This window comes from Dipodomys spectabilis, unplaced genomic scaffold (genome assembly GCF_019054845.1).
Source record: "Dipodomys spectabilis isolate Male_0828 unplaced genomic scaffold, ASM1905484v1 ptg000045l, whole genome shotgun sequence".
Taxonomy (NCBI): domain Eukaryota; kingdom Metazoa; phylum Chordata; class Mammalia; order Rodentia; family Heteromyidae; genus Dipodomys; species Dipodomys spectabilis.
The window spans coordinates 7,600,597-7,623,638 of NW_024870722.1; the positions used below are offsets into that span (position 1 = coordinate 7,600,597).

General features: G+C 40.0%; 1 protein-coding gene across 4 annotated transcripts in view; it reads left to right on the forward strand.

Annotated features, from left to right (window-relative positions):
- E2f3 (E2F transcription factor 3) overlaps positions 1–23,042 on the forward strand; it is a 77,043-nt gene that overhangs the window by 42,131 nt on the left and 11,870 nt on the right. For all 4 annotated transcript variants that reach the window (XM_042678572.1, XM_042678573.1, XM_042678575.1 and 1 more), the window contains exon 2: positions 21,270–21,381. In XM_042678572.1, the coding sequence (XP_042534506.1) occupies positions 21,270–21,381 (112 nt within the window). The remainder of the gene's footprint in view (positions 1–21,269; positions 21,382–23,042) is intronic.

A 23,042-nucleotide genomic window follows, 5' to 3' on the forward strand; every position in this document is an offset into this window, starting at 1 on the left:
TACAGGTGTTTCTGATGGCATTGTTTTCCTTTTGTAGGGATAATTTCATTTTACATTCTTACCAGTAACAAGGGCTTCACCAACAGAGTGGGTTAGATATTAGGATTTTTGCCAATCTCATATGCAAATCATACTGTACCGACATGGTTTAAATTTACATATCTAAAAATGCATGCATTTGGACATTGTTTTATGTAAAGGCTATTTCTCTACATTTTTCCCCTCTTCTCCCTCCTCTGTCTTTCCCCTTTCTAGCTATACGTTCCACTACTTGATTTCCTCTTCTGTTGGGCTTTTTTTCTTAGGGATTTGTAAGGCTCTTTCTAGACTAGGGAGATAAGCTCTAAATCTGACACAATCTCCAATGTTCCCTCCTCGTCCCCCCCAAGTTTATGGTTTTCTGTAGTCTTTGAGGTCTTTGCTTACTTGAAGCAGAAGTTGGTATATCCTATTTACATTCAGATATGTATTGCATTTGATCTTTATCCCAGAACTATGGAGTCAACTTTACTTTTTCCCAGATGGATACTCACTTATTCTACCTAAAACACTTAGTTGCAGCTGAAATGTCACCATTATAAAGTCAGCATTTTTACAATGAAAAATAACCACTGGAACTATTTTGAAATAACCCATATAGAACAAGAAGTTTTGGGCCACTGTGTTTTTGGAAAGAATGTTTATGTCCTTCTCTTTTAAACATAGCACCATTCTACTTTTCTGTTCACAGTTCAATATTTATTCACAATGAATGAAATTATCTGAGCCCACTTAGTGTTCCTTCCTAGGGGAGTGATAAAATTTTGCTTCTTGCTATTAATCCCAAGGTGTTTAATGCCAATATATGTGACAATTTCTCGTTTAAATCTTCATCACAAAGCCAAAGCTGGATAGAATCTTTCCTTGTTACTCAAGGATTATGTCCTTTGTTGACCTTTAAAATAGGATTGTCTAAGTGGTTGTGGTCCTAGAGTTTAGCAGCATCAGTAGCAACTGGGAATGCCCATCCTTGCCCGCCAGAGCCAGAGACCATGTGGTGGAGCCTAACAACCTGAACTTAACAAACTTTCCAGGTGATTCTGAGCATGCTCCAGTTGGAGACCTATGACCTTAGAAGTTCTCTTGAACTTTCTAGAGGCAAGTTGCAAGCATAGCCTCCTAGGTGGATAGACTGGTCCTTATCATCTTGACATGTAAAGACTAGCAGGAATGACCCTGTTTGTTCTTAGGCCCTGGGATTCTTACAGTGGGAAATGTCGCCAGGATTTTTCCAGAAGTTACAAAGTCATTCATGCTTTGGTACATGTTAACATCCAAAATTCTGCCTGCTGGGTCTGTGCTGCTTCCCCTTTGTCATGTAATTAAAAACCAGCAAAACTGGTTTCCATAATGTGCTACGAAGCTTGGTAGCAATGAAAACTTGCCTTACCCCCACAAAAGCATCATTGTTCCTTCTCATCCTTTGTCTTCCTCTCTGCCTTTGATACCAGAATGGAAAATACATTTACCTTTGGTGACTGTTATCCATACCCAAGCCAGATTTGGTATGTAGCAGTAAGACACAGTTCCCATACTGGTAGTAACCTCAGAGCCCAGTTATTAAAACCAGGTCTCAGCATGGACAGCTTTTCCAAGTGGAATCTCCTGGGTAGTCTTGAGAAATGGATTTCCAGGTCACACATGTATAAGGGGTGAGACCCAGGAATCAGGATGATGATGATGATGATGATTTATTACTCAATCCTAATACGTGTCCAAGTTTGAGAATTAGGGCTTAGGCATTTGTTTTGAAGTAATTCTGGTTCTTATAACAGGGATTAAATAGCACATGTAAGAAAGTAGTTTTGACTGTCACCACAAGAAATTCGTAATTTACATGGCAACATGTGTGCAACTTACATCCACTCCTTTTTGGGGAAGCTGTCTTGTCTCTTGAAGAACCCATGCTCTGTATGTTTGTCTGCATCCTCTGTTTCATTGTAATAAGCTTGTTGATTGGTTTTGTTGGCCACAAGTAGAGGGATAACAAGCCAATGACCACCAATGCCAGGGAAATCCAAACTAGACTTTCCTATTTGGCTGTTTTGATGCAATTAACAGATTGATTCAAATTTGCTCTCTGAAGACTTTTTTGGAGGGGGCAGGGGAGGGAGTGGTCTTGAGGCTTGAACTCTGGGTCTGGGTGCTGTCTCTGAGCTTTTCAGCTCAAGGTTAGCACCCTACCTCTTGAGCCACAGGGCCACTTCTGGTTTTCTGGTGGTTTATTGGAGATAATAATCTCATGGACTTTCCTGCCCAGGCTAGCTTTAAACTATGCTCCTTAGATCTCAGCCTCCTGAGTAGCTAACATTACAGGTGTGAGCCACCAGCGCCCGGCTTCTCTAAAGACTTTAACCTACAAAAACTTCTACTACCTTTGAGCTCCTGGAGAACTTGTCATCCTTTCTAGATCCTTCACTGCCGTTGGTCTATGAGTTATCCATAGCAGCAGATGACAGCCCTTCATAGAAATCCATGGTTTATTGGCCCTCCTGTTTGACTTTCGTATCATGTCACCTATAGTGGCAGAAAGGAGGGAAGATGAGGATTAAAAGTAAAAACTTTCTGCACATCCTGTTTTCCCTGAAGGGAGGGCACAGCTCTGCAGAAAGTCAAATTCCTTTGCAGTGGCCCTGGGGAAAGGGGGTCCCAAATGCACTGGCTAGGGTGTCACTGGGGTTTGATCCTAAACAGTGTGGTAACTGGGTGGGAACCGAAGACATTCTCTCATCCCTTTTACAACTCCAGGCCATTCTAGAACCAAACCCTTGGAAACCAAGGGAAAGAGCAGTGAGGTTTGGCTGAAACTGAGTCATAAATCAAGAGACTTTGAGTGGTCTTCCAATTTGTCTTTTTGATTACTATGGTTTGAACTCAGGGCTAAGCAGGTGCTCTACCACTTGAACCAAATTATGCTTTTCTGTAATGGTTTCAGAACTTTTATGTTCTTAACTGGATAAAAGTTTCTGGTAAATTTATTGTTTGCCAAATTCTGGTCAGTCTTGCTCCAATATGGTAAATGCAAATGAACAAAAGAGGCAAACCGCTTAACTATAATATACAAAACACGGACAGGCATTCTAAAGAGTTTTCTCAGGTAAAGAAACTCTAAGGAAGGTTTTTGATTTTGTTTTTGTGCAAAGCAACTGGGCCAGTAGGGTATCTATAACTTAAGCGAAGTTTCTTTTATGAGGAAGAGGTGGAATTTGAACTCAGGGTCCTACCCTTGCTAGGAAGATACTCTGCCACTTGATACATCCCCATATTGTTAGCCAACATTTCTGGCCATTCCTCCAGTCTCCTGATATTTTTTTTTTAATTAAGTTAGAGTTCACAGACTGAAAAAAAAAAAAAAGAACTAATACAGTTGAAATTACACTGATTTTTATTGTATTTGTGCTCATAGCTTCTTACTCACTTTTCTAAACCAGTGAGAATACTGTCATAAAGAACATTCTACTGAGTTGAAATGTGATTGAAATAGTCCTGTCTCTTTCCCTCCTTTTTGAAAAGACTGCCTACATGCACACATGCGTGTGCTTCAGGGACCAATTTAATGTGTGAATACAAAGAAATAGATTTTACAGCCAGTCCACTAGTAGGAAAAAAGTCAGTAAAAGATCATTTAACAGCCAGGCACTGGTGGTTCACACCTGTGAGACTCTTACTCCAATTAAACACCAAAAGCCGGAAATGGAACTGTGGCTAGAGTGGTAGAGCACTAGGCTTGACCACAAAAGCTCAGGGACATGGTCCAGGCACTGAGTTCAAGCCCCAGGAAAGGCACACACATAAACACACAAGATCATTAACCATGTCTAATAAAACTGTCAGGCCTTTTTGTAGGTGGTTTTAACATATAAATAATGTTTTCAGACCTGTAAGTTTTAACTAATATGTAGAAATCATAAGGTTTTATCATACAGGTAACTATTGGTTGCTTATGTTAATGGCTGGGCATCTATTTTGCATTTGTCATGATTCAGTTGAAGAAATTAGCACAGGTCATAGGAATCTCCAGACAAGTTCTCAAGTCAAAGCTCATGGAGAGTTCTTTGGAGTTCACTTGGGGTCGGTCATCAAGAAAACTTGCCCTCTTGGCCCACAGGTGAGCATTCCCAGTGATGAACCAAAGAAGGAGAGGCAGCGGGAGGATCTGGCATAGATGGTACTTCAGAGATGAAGATTTTTTTCCCCTCCACATTCCTCTTTCTATATCTGGCATTTAGTATGACCTGGAGAGAAATTATTCTTGGGCTGTCTGCTTCCCAACTAGTAGTTACCTATTAAGTAGCACCTAGTACTAGAATTATTGTAAGATATGTAAGCTAGAACTAGGTGATGTAATAAACAGCTTAGAAAATAAACTTTTATCTTGGATTTGAACTCGGGGTTTTGAGTTTGCTAGGCAGGTAGGTGCTCTACCACTTGTGTCATACTCCTAGCCCTTTTCATTTGTTTTAGTTTTTGAATAGGAACTTAAGTTGTTGCCCAGAGCTGACCTTATATCCTGATGCACCAGCACAAGGCATCATGCCCAGTTTATTGGCTGACATGGGGGTCTCATTAACTTTTTTTTTTAACCACGTCTTAAACTGCTATCTTCCCAGTCTCTACCTCCCAAGTAACTACAATGTTCGGCATGAGCCACAATGCCTGGCAAAAATAAGTTCTTCTAAAAAGGAGACAGGCTATCGGAGTGGCCACCTACATATACCCGCTGTTGTTGTCTGCTGATGTTTATTCCTGATGAGCCCAGTTCCCATACAGTTAAGTTTTTGCTTTTCCTATAACAATGGTGCTGCAGAATAGAGTGAGAATCTTTGATACATCTTATAGTTTGATATCGATTGTCTCATTAGCAAAAGTTAGCATTTCCTATAGAGCATGCTGACATTCTTTTTCTTCAATATCCATTTAAAGAACATTTTTCTTATTTCCCTGTTTGCTTCAGTATTATCGAAGTTGTGTATATTTTGCAGAGCTATAGGATCTCCACTATCAAGACATTTTTTGTTTGTTTGTTTTGGAGGGGGAGTCTGTCCTGGGTTTGAACTGGGCACTGTCCCTGAGCTTTTTTTTGGGGGGGGGGGTCCAGTCATGGGGCCTGAACTCTGGGCCTGGGCTCTGTCCCTCAGCTCTAGGCTAGCACTCTACCACTTGAGTCACAGCACCACTTCCGGCTTTTTCTAAGTAGTTTACTGGAGATTAGAGTCTCATGGACTTTTCTCTCAGGTCCGGCTGTGAACCGTGATCCTCAGGTTTTAAGCCTCCTGAGTAGCTAGGATTATAGGTATGATCCACTCGCTCCTGGCTCACGTCTTTCTTTCTTTCTTTTTCTTTCTTTCTTTCTTTCTTTCTTTCTTTCTTTCTTTCTTTCTTTCTTTCTTTCTTTCTTTCTTTCTTACTTTCTTTCTTTCTTTCTTTCTTTCTTTCTTTTCTTTCTTTCTTTTCTTTTTCTTTCCTTTCCTTCCTTCCTTCCTTCCTTCCTTCCTTCCTTCCTTCCTTCCTTCCTTCTTTCCTTCCTTCTCTCTTTCTTTCTTAACTTTTTCTCCAACTATGTTTTTAAGGTCCTTTGCTGTGCATTTGTAAAAGGAACATGAGTTCATATGTGTTTATTAAGAGTCACTGCCAGGGGCTTTTCAGTTTGATTTTTCTTCCTAATGTCAATGGTAGTGGTTCATTATGAAGTAAGGAAAAGCTAAAAAAGTCCTTGTCTTGAACCTATTTGGGGGAGGGGGGGAGGAGGGAGGAGGGTTGTGGAGAGACTCCTGAACTATAATCTGTCCAAATGTTTGCCCAGGTTAGTGTAACAGCATCTTAAAAGTCCCACTCAGGCAGCCTGGGGCGATGACAAGATTGGAGTGGAAGAAATTTCAAGGAGAATTGGCCCCTCTCTCATAGGATGTCTAGAGAAGGTAGATGCTGTCACTTGTGTTCCCCAGAGGGAGGAGTCTTTCAGTCTTGGGTATTAAAGCCCAGATCTCTGCAGCTGAGGATGCTGTGAGGGCAACTCCTCCTCTCCCCTCCCCAGACCACCTCAGCATTTCCTCTACCTGGAGAAACTGCTGGCTGTTGGGGCTCTCTAGGTGCTGCTTACCCCTACCTAAGTCCTTGTCTGTTCCTTGTTTGATGTTGCTGAGAAGATAGTTGGGTTCTCATTTTAGAGCCAGTTTCTACTGTCTTAACTGTAATGTAACTCACTTTGCAAGATGTTTCCCTGTCAGTTCTTGGGGAAACCAAAGGTCTTCCATGGTCCTCCACCCCTCTGAGCGCTATAGGATTCTCCTGCCAAACGCTGTTATATCCCACATTTATCTTATTGGGGATCATAAGGAATGGAGCCTGTGCAGTTTTTTTTCCCAACAATTGTTAGCTTGCGGATGTATCCAGAAGAGCTTCAGTGGAATGAAATTGCCGGGATTACTATCAGAGAAGATTTATGATCCCAGAAGAGTCAGGTCAACTGTGGAAACCAGGAACTATTTTCTGCTGTTAAAGTGAAGGAACTTGTTTTGAAGTTCCCATGTGTTGTGGGGCATGCACATTTTTTCCCCCTTTCTTTCAGTTTTAGCCATACTTGGGGCTTTATGCTTGCTGGGCAGGTACTCTGTTGCTTGAGCCACTCTTCCAGCCCTTTCTGCTCACCTTTCTGCTCATTTTTGAGATGGACTTTTGCTTTTTGCCCAAGCTGGCTCTGGATCATGGTCTTCCTATTTGTGTTTCCTCCTTGTTTGGGATTGTGGATGAGAACTGACACACCCAGCCTTTTCTGAGGAGAAGAGGAATTTGAGAACTTTTGTGCTCAGGCTGGCCTGGAATCGAGATCTTCCCCATCTTGGCCTCCCAAATTTCTAGGATTGCAGTTGTAAGCTTATTTTACAGTTGTAAGTTGAATGCCTGGATACATCGATATTTTTTTTTTAATACCAAGAAATTTTCATTATGACAACTTAACGACTTATTAGCAGCTCCATTTTCCCTTAGCCAAAAGAATCAATATGAAGGTATCTAGTGAGCATCTGGTGGGTTTTAATTTCCTTTCTGAAAAGTTAAGACCATTAGAGAGGTAGAGATCTGATATCATAAAAGTGTCTAATAATCCTAAAACCTGGAACTCCTGGCCTTTCTGTCCTTCCTTCCTCTCGTCCACTTGTTATTTTTCATTTTTATTTTTAGTCTTCATGGACGCTTCAGAAGCCCAGCTATCTCAGATCCTGGCAGTTTCCCTTTGTCCGTCTTACTTACCATTGCTAACAGTTTCTGCGGTGTAACCTCTCTGGGTCTGAGGCTTTTTAATTTTAACATGTGTTTCCTGTTTATATTCTATTTGGCATGTTTTTTTTTTCTTAATGACTTACGAAGATATATTCTTATTCCATTCCATCAGAAGTAAGTAGAATGTGCTTGGTTCTCCAACACTTCCTGGCTGATCGACTTCCTTTACGCATGTTATGTGTAACACGTGCACACACACATACACACAGGGTGGCTGCTGTTGTGTTTGCAGGGAAGGCAGGTGGTGTGTTGTTCAGTGCTAATTTGCTTATTTTGCTCCCTAGGTGCAGTGAGAAAGGTTAAAAAATGTTAGCCATGGCCCACTGCCTTTACATCACATTCTCTAACACAGTGTGTGTAAGATGGAATGGCTTTTCTGTAACCGTTCCTTGTCTAATGAACAGCAGCCATTTAGATGGCTTTTAACTTCTTCCTGATAAATGCTATGCTATAATCAACATGTGCCTCTCTGCATGTTTCTTGGTACCTAACTCAATTTCTCCCCTATTGTTGTTACTGCACTTGTTACTGACATGGCATTATACTAAACATAGATTTATAAACTACACAATACAATTGCTATATATGTAGATTTATATACACATGTGTGTAGAAGATGCTGACTTAATCTTTTTTTAAGGAGTTTTAAGTACACGATAGAGAAAAGTTACATATTCCCCATGAAGTTACCATTGCTAATGTCTCCAGTTCCTTTGTGGAGATCCTGACAGAAACACATGTTTCTATCAGGCATCATGTCCTTCCTTTATATTTCTTTTTCCCCACTGGATACCACCTGTGGTCTTCTTATACATGCTGGACAAATGCTCTACCACTCAGATCAATCCCCAGCCTTGTTCTATCTAGCTCTTTGATCCTCTGAGAAAGCCACTTTTTCCCCTATACTTTATTTCTCTGTAATTTTATTTCTGTGTAGGCTGGTACTCTACCACTTGAGCCACAGCTCTGCTTTTAGCTTTTGGTAATTAGTCTCGTGGACTTTCTTGCCCAAGGCAGACTTCGAACCTCAATCCTCAGATGTCAGCCTCCTGAGTAGGTAGAATTATAGGCATTGGCTGTTGGTGCCTGGCTTTTTCCCCCTCCTTTAAAAAGTGTTTGGTTTTTTTTTTAATCACTTGTTTAGAGGATTTTGATTACACCCTGTCTTAGTATAGGCTTATTTATGCTTCTGTTTTAAATCTGTTGTACTTCTAAGATTTTTAAAGTATCCACATCTCAACTTAACTCTTTGAAATCTGAAATTGTTCATTGTCTTTCCCACGTCCTTGTCCACTTGACGTTGTGTTGTTTCTGGGCTGGTTTCAGTTGATTAATATTTTTCCCTTCTGAATATAGATTCTATAGTTATGCTTCCTTAGGAGCCTAGTAATCTTAGACTGCATGGTAGTCATTGGGTACTGGACGCTTTTGTATTTCTGTAAATGTTTTTGAGTTTTATCCCAGGATGTAGTTTTAAATTTGTTACAGTTTGATCTTTCAGGTCTTACTTTGTTAGAGGGGACTAGAGCAGTATTTTTCAGGGGGCTAATTGTGCCTGTGAATTGAGGTATTTTTAGTCTGGCTGGTAAGAACAGGCACTATTCCTAGTCCTGCAGGAGCTCTGAACACTATTGTCTGTCTCTATCAGGACTTTTTTGCACTCTGTGTGCAAGTGCTGGGGCCAGCAGGGGCTCTCTGCAGATCTCCCAGGGTCTCCTCAGAACAGTTTTCATTCAGGTCCTCTATCTACACAGTCAACTACTCTGGCCTACCTGAGCTGTTCTTGCTATACTGTGGTGTGGAACTCCCATGAAATGGGAAATCTGAGTGAGCAGAAACTTCAAGCATTCAGGTCAATTTGTATGAATGTTGGCTTTCTATCACATGATACAAGATGGATGCATTTCTGTGTTGTTTTACTCTGTAGCCTAGGCTGGCATTGCATTCAACAGTCTTCCTGCCTTGACCCTCCCATGTGCTGAGATTGCAGATTGGCCACTTTGCCCTGCTTCTTTTATATTTCTAAGCGTACATTTTCTTACTTGAATAGGAAGTCCTTCAATTGGTTCGTAATTGTCCATAAATCTCCTTACTTCTTGGAGCCTATTTCTGGAAATGTGTGAAAATGTGTCCACCAGGATCAAGTACCCTGCCTTACAGTCAGGCTGACAAAGACCCACTCTTTTTCAGTGATTTATTATGCCCACTCTGCATTACAAGCTATTTTAATAACTACATACTGAAGTGTGCCACACTCCAAACCGTGCTAGTTAGATTCAGAAGTTATCTTGATGTGTCGACAATAACTGAGTGAAAAAAAGTTGGCTGGGAGAAGTTGTATTGTTGCTAGTGATGAAGCAATTGAATAACTGCTCTGTAAAAAAGATCTGTTTATAGCTCTTCATTGTACCTATAAACTAGCTTTTTAGATGAGAATGGTTGAAGGCATACAAAGGAGTATCTTCATTATTTTCTTTGCATAGGCTTAGGTCCAACTATCCACCTGGGTAGCTCAAAATTGCTTTTATTTTTAGTACATATTTCTGGTCCTCAAAGAAAAGGGCTACGCATGACAGAGACTTGTAATTCCATTATGGGAGAAATGATTGGCTTTCTTGCCTCATAAAATATTTAGAATTTGATATGCACAGAATAGATGTCCTTTAATAAAAACGTAAGTGGTAGGAGGAGTTTATCACATTAGTTCTTAAGCTGGCCTATTATGTGTCCTGTAAATAAAGTTTTAGGGGAGCCCAAAACAGTTCAGCCCCTTTTCCATGGACTATCTGTACTTGTTTCTTTGCCACAGCAACAGAATTGGGTCTCACAAGGCCTAAAATATTCATCTCCTTGTGCTTTGCAGAAAGTATTTGGCAACTTTTGTTTCATTCCAGTGCTATAGATCCAAGATAAAATTCTTAAGACCAGGCCAGGGGCTTAAGACTCCCACTTGTAATCCTACCTACCAAGGAAACTGAGATCTGAGGATCCTGGTTCAAAGCAGGAAAGTCTGTGTTACTCTTATTTCCAGTTCACCACAAAAAGCCGGAAGCAGAGCTGTAACTGTAGTACGGTGCCAACCTTCAGCAAAACAGCTAAGAGACAGTGCCTAGGCCCTGAGTTCAAGCCCCAGTACCAGCACCAAAATAAGAACAAAACAAAACTTTAAAACCCTAGGGCTCCTAGGAAATTAAGAGATCAACCAACTAGTATTCCAGTGCACTATTACAGAAAGAACTTAAGCCTAAGCTTCCTAACTGCCTGTGAAATTCTTCAGCCTTTAAGGCAGAAACTCAGATCTCTGAAAAGAAGAATTCTCTAATTCTGTTTTATGGGGAATATCTACATACTTGTGGTTAGGAATAATTTTGAAGAAACAACACATTACAAGTCTGATAAGATGAATATGTTTAAAACCCTCTCTTAAGTTAGCAGTTAAATTGCAGTTTTCCCTGCTATCTCTGAAAAGGCATGTAAAATGAAGACTTCACATGGAATAAGGAAGCTTCAGAGTTGTGTGGTGAATCCTCAAATAGATCCTGGGCCACAGATTCGGAGACTGCTGTGAATCACATACAAAGGGTTGCTATAGTGCTGCTCATTATTGAAGATACTACTCATTTATCCTTGTTTCATTCAAGTTATATTAGGTCTATTTAATTTATTGATCCTTTTCTTAAGCTTCTTATCTGTTTCTTTTTACTTTTTTTTTTTAGTTGAAGTACTGGAGTTTAAACTTGGCTGTGTGTGTGTGTGCTAGGCAGATGCCACTTGAGCCACTCCACCAGAACCTTTTGTTTTTGTTTTTATTTTTTGCTGGTCCTGGGGCTTGAACTCAGGCCCTGGGCCTGGATGCTGTTCCTGAGCCTCTTTGTGCTCAAAAAAGCTAGCGCTCTACCACTTAAGCCACAGTGCCACTTCCAGCTTTTTCTGAGTAGCTTATTGGAAATAAGTCTCATGGACTTTCCTACCTGGACTGGCTTTGAACTGTGATCCCCAGATCTCAGCCTAGCTATTCCTCCTCTTGTACTTCACCACATGATTGGATGACAGGTACACACCACCATGCCCATTGGTCAAGATGAAGTCTTACAAGGTTTTTTTTTGACTAAGCTAGCCTCAAATCTCAATCCCCAGATCTTCAGCTCCCAAGTAGACAGGATTACAGTGGTAGGCTACCCTGCCTAATTTCTATCCATTTATTTACTCTTAATTTTAATGGATAAAGAAGTACTCTGTAAATGGTTTTTAGTAACTTTTGCCTTGTTTTTGTTTTGTATTAGCCTTTAACTAGGGTTGTGGGCATGTACTGCCATACTGTTTTTTGTTTTTTTTTGTTTTTGGCCTTTTTAAGACCAACATTCAGTTCCTGGGATAAAGACTTAGGAGAAATATTAATGCATCAGAGGCACTCTTCTCTTTCTGTGAGTTCATTGCTATTAAAACTAGCACAGTGCCTTATAAATAGTGGGCAGTCAGTATAACTTTCTGATAAGTGCGAAATATAGAACACTTCTTCTCCAGAAAAGCACATTATTTCATATATATATATATATATATATGTGATAATCTATATATCATATATAAATCTCACATATATTCCTATTTTATATATATTTATATATTATATATATGTATAAAAATCTTCTTTCCTTGGAACAAAGGAGGAGGGGAAGAAAATAAACCTGATACACTCAGCACTCAAGAGATAGAGGCAAGGAAGTTATGATTTGGGGTCAGCATATGCTACATGTTGGAACACTCAATAAGCAAATAATATATTTATATAATAAGTAATGTATTTAGTAGATATTAATAATATATTTAGTAGATAATAATACATTTTTTTCAAATATTGAGAATTTGAGTGAAACCTTATAGGACAAGGTAATTCAACTGATTTCTGGGATGCCAAGAATAGATGGAAGAACCGTCTAATAGAACACAGGAAGGTCCAATGTACATCTTAGCGACTTCAGAAGCAACAATGTAATGAAAATCAAGGATAAAAAGGAGGTTTGGGAGAAAGTCTAGAGTTTAAGTTCATTTGTTTTTTTCTCTAAAACAATCTTTGAGAAATCTCAATAGGAGGATTAACTCTGTTTTAACATTGAATTTGCACTGACAAATCTATTCCCATTGTTACCTTAAAATTGACAAGCTTTGTCTTGAGTTCACATAGCTCCCAGTTGTCATTGAATTACGTTGTTGCTCTTTAGAGCAGACATGAAATATGACTAGACATTTGACAAGGAGCAATGGTGTAGGGCGAGCAAGGCTTATCTTATACATACATACATATATACACATACATATTCTTGATGGGCTAGGCCCTCGGTATGTTAATAACAAGGCTCTTTCACTGAGCTACACTTTTCTTTGGTTGTTCGTTTTGGGGTTTTTTGTTTGTTTGTTTTGAGGAAATGGTAACTGGAGAAAATGGATTTCACAAGAACTAAAACATTTAGATTTTGTTTGTTTTGTTTTTTGTTTTTGTTGGTTACGGGGCTTGAACTCTAGGCCTGAGCACTGTTGTTGAGCTCTTCAGATCAAGGCGAGCACTCTACCACTTGAGCCACAGCTTCACTTCCAGTTTTCAGATGGTTAATTGGAGATAACAGTCTCACGACGTTACTGACCAACCTGGCTTTGAACCGAGGTCCTCAGATCTCAGCCTCCTGAGTGGCTAGGACTACAGGCATGAGCCACTGGTACCTGGCAACATTTAGATTTCTTAAGAAATGAATCATTATCATGAGAATAAAGACACTTTCTTTGTTCATGAAATAAAGACAAGACACTATAGAAATAGGTTGGCCAAAGAGAAGAGCAAATGACCTTAAGGAATAATTTTACAAAATGTCTAATTGACCAAGTTAAAAAAAAAAAAGTGGAGGCTAAAGTTGATATGAAATGAAGTAAAACCAAAGATCAAGAAATGAATAGCAGATAATAAGGGCTTTAGATACCAGTCCAGGAAGACAGATGAGGTAGAAGCAGTAAGAAAATGATTTACAATCTCATAGTTGGATGCCAAGAGGGTCCATGTGTTCCTGGGATATATGAGAAATGAGTGGGAAAAGATGCATACCTTCAATACAAGTTGTGGAAGTTTATAGTGAATGTGTTAGCCTTAGAAGCTTCCAGAGAGGTTAAAAATCAAGGTTGGAACTGCAGATCACTTACTTGGCTAGAATGTATGAAGCCCTGAGTTCGATCCCTAACACAAAGGAATAAGATGTCTTCAAAAGAATGAGACTCAGCTGCAGGTTTGGTTTTTTTTTTTTTTTGGTTATGCGTTTTTTTTTTCCTTCCATCATCACTGAATATAAAAATGAGTGGAACAAAAACCTTTAGAGTTCTGAGGAAAACTGACAGCCTTGAGTTCTGTCTGAGCCAAAGTATCAAGTGAGAGGGTAAAATACACATCTTCAGATATATAAGGACTGCAATTTTCATCTTCACTACTACTGTTTAGAAGTGATCTAGGAAGCCGAGTGATCAGTCATGGTATCAGGGGGGCTGAGGTTTTTTCGCAAGCAACAGGAACCAACTTTGACTCATTGAAACAGAAAAGGAATTTATTGCAAGGATATTGGATAACTCACAGTTCATCAGGAAGATGAGAGAACCAGGCTTGGAGAACTGGCAGGAACAGGGAATCCTCAACAGCCAAAACCTCGGCCATGATGTCAGACCACAGAAGTAGTCTAACAGCACTGGTCACCTTTGAGTTCAGAGTCCTGGGCTACCATTGCCATGCGTGCCTCCCAAGTGCTATCCACTGGGCTGCTACTGTGCAGATTCAAGTCCAGGACGGGTCTGTGTTTGGCCTTGTCTAAGTAGCATTCCTGGCCCAGGTTCCGAAGAACCAGGAAATGAGAGACCTGAATGTTTTCGAGCAAGTATGAGATAGGATCATTTGCCACAAAGACTGGAAGGGGATGATTTTCTAAATCTAGGAGGGAAAGTTCAAGCACTGTACAATCACAAAATGATCCTGTCCCCTGCGGGTTTCAACCATGTTGCAATGAAGGAAGACTACAGCGTGCCTGTCATGCACACGAGCCTAAGAACAGGCAGGCCTGGGTCCAGACAGCAAGATGCCAGGTATCTTCAGGCAGCATAAAGAGAAGGAATTTGGTAGAATTATCTGATGAGGTAATAAAAAAAGATTTAAAAATAAGAACTATGAGGGTCTGATGCATGCGAATGGTGCCAACAGCAGGAAAGAAAACAAACAAGCTTTACAAGAAAGAAATTGCAGTTGAGTATCTAGAGAAAACTTATTTATGTAGTCATGATGAACAGCACTAGCTTTTATTTATCCAAAAATAGTGACACGATTAATGGGCCCTGGGGAGGGAGGAGAGGAGAGGTGGGTGTGGTGTCATGGAAGGAAATCAATAATCACTAAAATGGCTAAAATTATCTAACTGTTCTTGAATCAAAATCAGCGTGTACAGAAGGGAAGGCAGTCATTAGTTTATAAGTAAATAGCTTTGAAACAACGTCTGTCAGGTTGTGATTGCTATTCGTTTAGAACCATCTGGATACAATAGGGTTAGATTCCCAAATTAGTCCACACATGCGAATTATGGTGAAGTCCAGATGTCCTAGAGAGTTTTAAAAGTCAAAAGAACTGCAGATGACCATACTCTTTGGGACTGTTCTAGGAACCCAGGTGAGATTGGGGGATCTGGTGAGGAACATCTACTTACCTACGCAAGCCCAGCCCACCCCTCATTCTTGTCTGATGTACTTGGGTTTCTGTAGGTTGCCCACCCTGCAGCTCACAGAGGATTCAGCTCTCCTTAGATTCTGATGAGCGTGGGGGTGTGGTCATGAACATGACATGTAAGGAACTTCTCCATCCACCCTCAAAGCCCCTTCCTACCTACCTGCAAGGCATCATACTTGGACAAGCCATTTAACACCTCCAACTTCAGAGCCTTCTCTGCAAAGCATATTTACTTTGCCTTTAGTAGGGCTCTCCAGATCTCCACCCACATCATCCAGCGTCCTCTAGGGCTTTATCCTAGGCTCCTTTCAATAATTCCAATGTATTTTCCACTCATTTTCCTGCACTCCTCTTGGATAGTTGGGATCAAACTATCTATCACCTTGATATTCATGTGGCCCCCAATCAGGGCCTACTTATAGCAAGCTGGAACCAGCTGTACTTAAAAAGTGGTGAGGCAGAGTGAGTTAAAACATAGTCACAGTTGGAAACTAGATGTTCTTAAAATCTTCATGCCCCAACTCAGTGTCTAGGATCTAAGTAAGATTCCACTGTGGTCTGGTCTCATTTTCTACTTTAGGTTATTTCACTGGTCCTTGTTCTTTTTAATCACATTTCCATTGTGTTTTCCCTCATTCTTTATTCAAAGTACCATCTCATATTTGGCCTTGGCACAAAATGTACCATGTATGGGGTCTGTCCCTAGCTCTGGTCTGTTATCTGGGGGAAATGGAGTTTTAGTGTTCAGTTTGTTAATTCACAGCAGGTCATGCTTGCTCTTGATGTAATTTTTCCTGAAGCTTGGTTACATGGTGGTTAAGAACATTTCTTCTGTTCCCACTGTGAAGCTGTGATATTCTTTTCTGTTTGGGTATTCCATCTCTTTGCTGAACGTGTATGTGTTGAATGATGCATAAGACGTTCAGGCAGGATGAAAAATAAGCCACCAGACATTTTTGTGTTTAACCCCAAATGGAAATGATTTTTTACTTTTCTTGTTATGCAAAAGTAACCCACGCTCATGTTAAAATGATTTTGAAATATGAAAAGCTACAAAGAAAGTAAAATCGCCATCAGCATTCTATCCAAGTCTTGATGCTTTTAAACTATTAGATGTGCTATGTATGGATCCTTAGATACTGGCTTCTGAAACATATAATAGCTTGACAAAAATACAATTTTACTATTCACATTGCTTTTAAAAAAATAAATAAAAGAAACACTTGCCTATGTAGATGTACATTGTTAGCAATTGCATAAGATTATATTATATAAATTATAATCACATTCAACTTTTCATCTGAAATTGGGCATTTATGTTGAACATAAGTGGAAAAATACAAATATTCAAGGGCCTGCTGTTTTTAATAGATTAAACCCTAGAAACTCTACATTTTCAAGATAGGCTCTGGAATTGCTAGTTAAATAGTAGAAATGTAATGTCAATGTAGACATGGCATTTTAAAATGCAATAAAAAATTGCAGAAATAAAGATGAAGTCATTATTCCCATATTTAATTTTACTTTCTAAAGATACTCAACACAAACTTTGGATGTAGTTTTCTCCAGACATCTTTTCTTTATCAATATATATGAAGGTTTATAGTAAAAACTATAGATTTATAGTCTGCACCTGCCCCCACCCCTTTTTAGGATCATATTATCTATACCTTCCTACAACTTTAATTGAGCAGCCTAAATTTTTCCTTAGCATACTTTATACTTTCTGAAAATCTTCCCAGGTTATAAATATAGATGAGACTGTGTATGTACACATACTTGTGTATGTGTATATCCCCTGCGAGCTACTAATGTTGGGGCTAATCAAGGGACTTTAAGAATGTTTTCCTTGGTTCCTTCCAAATAAGTAAAGGAGACTTATGCAGATGCCATGTGCCTTAGGAAGTCTGAGTCAATTAAGATCGAAGCTTCTGAGGAAACCTGGAACATGTATTTATTACGGTAAAATCATGCAGTGGCAGCCCCTGGGTTGCTATGGAAGCAGACAAGGGACATCACAGTAAGACCATGGGAATCATGGTCACTGGCAAATAATTTGAACTGACCAGGGTTCACTTATTAAACGAAACCTTGAGTAATTCTCAGCCTATCTGCCTCAGTATACTAAGGCCTGACCACACAGCATCATTATGAATATTTATGAGGCAATTATTATAGTAAAGAAGTGTTTGGATACCCATTATCAGGTATCTGTACAAGTAAAGCCAGAGCATATTAATTAATGCAGTATTATGCAGTTCTGAAAAAATACAATCTTTCTATATGCACTGACATCAATCTCGAAGTTATTTTGATGGCTACCTTTTGTATAAAATATTAAAGCTCTCTATAGATGTGCTTGTATTAATATAGAACATTTGAAAGAATGTTCAAGTGTTCCTTTCTTTGAGAAAGGAAACTGGAGTAGGAGAAAAGCTTGCTTTCCTTGTATACCCATTTGTGTTCCTTAAATTATTATGCACATTTATTATGTAAAGATGTTTCTTAGCTGGGATCCGGTGGCTCATGCCTGTAATCCTAGTTACTGAGGAGGTGAGATCTGAGGATTGTGGTTCAAAGCCACCCCAGGACTCTTATCTGCAATAAACCACCCAAAACACAACAACAAAAAAGCCGGAAGTGACGCTATGGCTCAAACTGGTAGAGCACTAACCTTGAGCAAAAAAAATAGGGACAGTGTCAGGTCCTGAGTTTAAGCCCCAGGATACTTGTTTCTCTCTCTCTCTTTCCCTCTTTCTCTCTCTCTCTCTCCCACACACACACACAGTGTTTTGCTAAATCCAAGGATTTTAGGAATTGTGTACCAGGAAACTGTATGAACACCAAATAGATATTCCACAATATCACAATTCTCTGTTGAGCAAGGTGCTCACACAATGAGCAAAAAAAAAAAAAAAATATATATATATATATATATATATATATATATATATATATATATATATATATATGAAGTCAGCCCAGAGCAAAGCCGTGAAGGCAGAGATTGACTATCACTATTTAAATCCTTCTTCTATCTGTTTTTGTTGTTGTTGTTACTGTTGTTTATCACGCATTGAGTTGAAATTTGCAAAGTATTAAAATAATGCTTCTTCATTTATCAGAAATCTTGGCCATTCCCGTTCCGACCTGGGACCCATAGGTAATATGTTGTCCATTCAAGCCCAGCTCAGACTTCTACAAAGAAATGGAGAAAGAACAAAAGAACCCAAATGATCCATTTGGAAAAGATAAAATGACCTAAAGTGATCCCCTCCCATAGCTCATCTAGACCAGTTACAGACACTTGAGGAGTTTATGTGGCTCGTGGAATTGCATGGCTTCCCCACTTCCACTATCTGGCAAGATTTCCAGGGCTGACAGTCTTCTGTGACTCATTTCTTTATGGTATGGATGGAGTCCCTGAAGGCTGAGACACCACTAGCCTGTCTTTCAAGTCTTAGTGATTCTTTGGCAATAGAAGTATGTTAAAGATTTAGTATATTGTCCATCTGGCATTTAGATTTGGTTGGTTTAGTTGGGTGCTTAGTAACCACAGTCACAAATGGAGACTGGATGTGATCCTTGAAGTTAGATCTCAGCCTCTTAGCAACGGAAACTGGAATTTCCCTGGCCACAGCTTTATGTTTCTTTAGGCCTTTGCCTCACAGAAATTTGAAGTAATAACCTGGGATGGCAAAGAAAGTCTAACCTGCCCCTCACAGATAGCTGGCAAAGAGCTAGTTCTTCGTCATGAGAACTTGAGGAAAATAAACAGGAGATCTGGGTCCCAAAGTCTCATCCATTTTGCCTTCTATTGACTTTACTTTGGGCAGAGAATACAGCTTTATATTGTTCTTCTTGGATTGCTTCCTACAGAGAGAAAAGTTTGCATGGCAAAACTGTTGACTTTTTTAGGTGGTCTTGCCTCCAATAAACCTTTTCCCTTATCTGTAATGTCTCTCTGACAGCCACAGAATGTGACTCGTGCATAGTGCATTCTGTAAGAATCTGCCAGCTCCCCATTACACCATAGCCCATCCTACCTAGCTGTTGCTTGTGACAACACACTTATCCCAGCCCAAAAGTGAAAAGATTTTATTTGCTAACACATGAAAAATCTAGGGAAGACCAACTGATCCATGAGCCAAGCCAAAACTGAATCATTGCTTTGCTTTGAATTCCTTTCTCCCCTCCCTTCCTTTCCTCTGTCCTCCCCTTGCCTCTCCCCTGCCTTCCCTTCCCTTCTGTCTGTCTCTGTCTTTCCCTCTCTTGGTGAAGTTCCCTTCTCAGGTAGCTTCAGGCTTCTAGCTTATCAGCCCTACTGGAAAGGACACAGTTCCTACTTGCCAGTAGTTCCAGGAAAATTCTTAGGGCTGTCCCTTCTTCTCCCTGCTTTGGTTATGTGCCACCAGACCCATTCGCTGTTTGAAAAGGACAGGATGGAACACTGATTAGCCAAGCCCAGATCACCTGTGTGTACATTGCACTTAGGCTTCGAGAAGGAAGGTCTGCCTTTCCCAAACAAAAAGAGGAAACATTTGTCAGGCTAGGAAACAACAGGGCCACACAAAGACTTGACAGTACAGCTGGAAAGCAATAATAAAATCAAAAGAAAATTTGCCATATTGTCCTTTCTTTGATAAAGATAATATATGCCATGAATGTAAACTATCTACACACACATACCAGGGAAATAACCATCTTGGTGTGTTATAATTATTTAATATTTTATAAAGCCAAAGTATGTTAATATGTAGGCAATGTAAAAAATTAACATTTCACTCTTTTATGTATATGTCTTTGAAATTCAATGTATATTTTACATGAGGCATGTACAGGTCTGGGGAAGCTTTTGATCAGTGGCTGCTGGTGTTGGTTGGACAAGTTTAAGTTTAGCTGGAAACTTTCCGTAGGGAAGCTTGGGAATCCATCATCCTCTGACGGGTGATTACTTGGGCTTCCACATTGTGGACTGTTAATCTGAAATTGTAAATATCATTTGAAAAATTACTCCCGCCCCAGACGAGCCTTGCGTCTTGTTGAAACTACTTTTGTCTAAATGCCTGTCTGTTCTCATCCTATTCACTCTTAGCAGTAACTTCTTTAATCATCTGTCTTCTCTCTAGCTCCCTACCTATGCCCTAAGAAGAGGCTGTTAGCTACCTTTCTTTCTTTTCTTCAATCACAGTTTGAAGTACATACTTTACAAAGGTATTTTTTTAATGGAATAGGATTGAAATAACTTATTTGAGAGTTCCTCATTTTCCAAGTTTCATGACAAACTAGAGAAAGGAATACTAGTTAAAGTCACCATGGCATGTTTGCAATATTTGTTCTGATGAAGGACCATTTGCAGCCTGAAGTGACTTGTTTTACTCTTCAATGACTTGGTGAATATATAGGGAGTGAATGCTCAGATACCTACAAAACTTAAGCTCTGCATACACAAAGTTAAATGGAGGGCAGTCTCTGCCTTAAAGAGAATGAGAAACAGATAAGTAATTGCTACAATAATACCAGTTAAGTGTTAGGATACAAATAAGCAGAAGGTTTGGGGAACACAAGAAAGGCACCAGTGGCTCACACCTATAATCTTAACTATTCAGGGGGCTGAAATTTGAGGATCATGATTTGAAGCCAATCCCAGCAGGAAAGTCCTTGAGACTTATCTCCAATTGACCACTCAAAAGACAAAAATGGAGCTGTAACTTAAGTGGTACTGTGTCACCTTGAGTGAAACCACTTAAGGGACAGCACTCAGATTGTAGGTTCAAGCCCCAATAACCACCCCCCCCCCCACACACACACACACGGATCCAACTAAGCTCAGAACAGAAGATGGACAGTTACCATGAATTTATGTCCATGAGATTTTCTTAGCCTTCATGCCCAGCATATATAGTGAATCAAAGAATAAATGAACAAAAGTTAAATCAAAGAATGAATGAACAGAAGTGACCCTGATCCAACAGTAAAGGATCTCTGTTTTGTCCAATGTTAACAGGTAATTGCTGCAGGTAAAGAGTTTGGGTGACAGCCTACCCTCCCAAGCTAGACTCCTGGTTCTAGGGAGTGACCAGCCAAGCAGCAAGACAGAGCCAAGGAATGAGAGCTGACTGGAGCCTGCAGCCTCTGTCAAGGCCGAGCACAAACAGCATCCCTTCTTGTCCATATAACCATGACAAGTGATTGTACTTTCTTATTCCAGGCAAAGCGAAGGCTGGAGCTGGGTGAAAGCGGCCATCAGTACCTCTCAGATGGTTTAAAAACCCCCAAGGGCAAAGGAAGAGCTGCACTACGGAGTCCAGATAGTCCAAAAAGTAAGGATTCTTTGATCTGTTCCCTGTTTTCCTTGATGTGAGATTCCTACCTTGCAAAGCTTGTGGCTGGAAGGATGCCATGGTGTGAATAATTGGGCATGTTTTGTTCATTTTCATCTCTTTCTGTGCCTCTCCAGAGATTAAATACAATTTCTGCAGACACCTAGCAAAGGGCTAATAGTCACTGTAATACCTGAATCCTGACTTCCAGGAAGACTACTTTTAACTGGAAGCAGTTTTGTTTTCAACTCAGTCCTATAAGTTTTTGGTCTCATTCTATAATCAGATTTAATTTTCACTTCCCGAATGGACATTACCTCCGAGTTGGAGACAAGCTGGGTGGAGACAAACTATGCCAGAGTCAGAAATGTCTCTGCCGACCTCAATCTGCAGCTCAGCAGATGGCAGTATAAGAATTGATTGCACCAATAAAATGCAGCTACTTCTACTTCCATTGGATGCTATCATCATTTTATCTGAGAGACAGAAGTTATAAACAGCCAGACAGTCCCATTATGTCTTTTTTATTATTATTATCAGAGTTTTGAACTCAGGGTCTCATGCTTGCTAGGCAGGCACTCTACTGTTGAGCCACATCTCCAACCCTACTTTTTACTGGTTATGTCTTAAGATAGTGTCTTACTTCCTGCCCAGGCACATTCCTGGACCACTATTCACCTATTTTAGGCTTCTTATTACTGTTGAGATGACAAACATGCACTTACAATGTCCCACTTCCTTCTAATTTAGATAGAGTCTTACAGATTTGCCTGCCCTAGCAGGTCTGGAACTGTGATCCTCCCTTCTCAGCCTCCCAAGTAGCTATGATTACAGGGATTAGCCTGTATTTACATTTACTGCAAAGGCTAAATTAGACTTCATTTCCTCCCTGCCTGTAGTTTATGCATGAAGCCATCCACCAAGGGTGTGTGTATCAAGCCAAATCAAAAATTTATTCTAGGCTGGTAATGTAGCTTAGTGGATAAAAACAGGGGGAAAAAAGCCAGAAGTGGTGTTGTGGCTCAAGTGGTAGAGTGCTAGCCGTGAGCAAAAGTTCAGGGACAGTGCCTAGGCCCCAGAGTTTAAGCCCAAGGACTGGCAGGGGAAAAACAAACAAACAGAAAAAAACTTTAAACACTTATGGAAGAATTAACAATCATAAGTAAGTAGCAAAATTTTAAGAGCCATGAGGAGCTTTGTTGTTAAAACTTTCCAGGTATTTCTTATCAAAATGAAACTGAAAACAGCAGTCTGGTGAGAGCTTGAACCTGGCTCCGTCAGGGTGAGCGCTATGTGATTGCCTGAGGCTATAGCACCTTTTCATGAATTGGCCATGTAGTTTGCAGCAGACTTTCCTTCCTGGGCTGGTTTTGAACCATGATCCTCAGATCTCAGCCTCCTGAGTAGCTAGAATTACAGGCATGAGCCACTGGTACCCGGCTAAAACAAGAAGTTTTATTATCCCTTTCTGTTTTGTTTTATGCCAGCCCTGGGGCTTGAACTCAGAGCCTATGCACTGTCCCTGAGTTTTTTTGCACAAGGCTAGCACTTTGCCATTGGAGCCACAGCTCCACTTCTGGCTTATTTAACAGAACTAAGAGTCTCAGGGAATTTCCTGCCCAGGCTGACTTTGAACCATAATCCTCATATCTCAGCCTCCT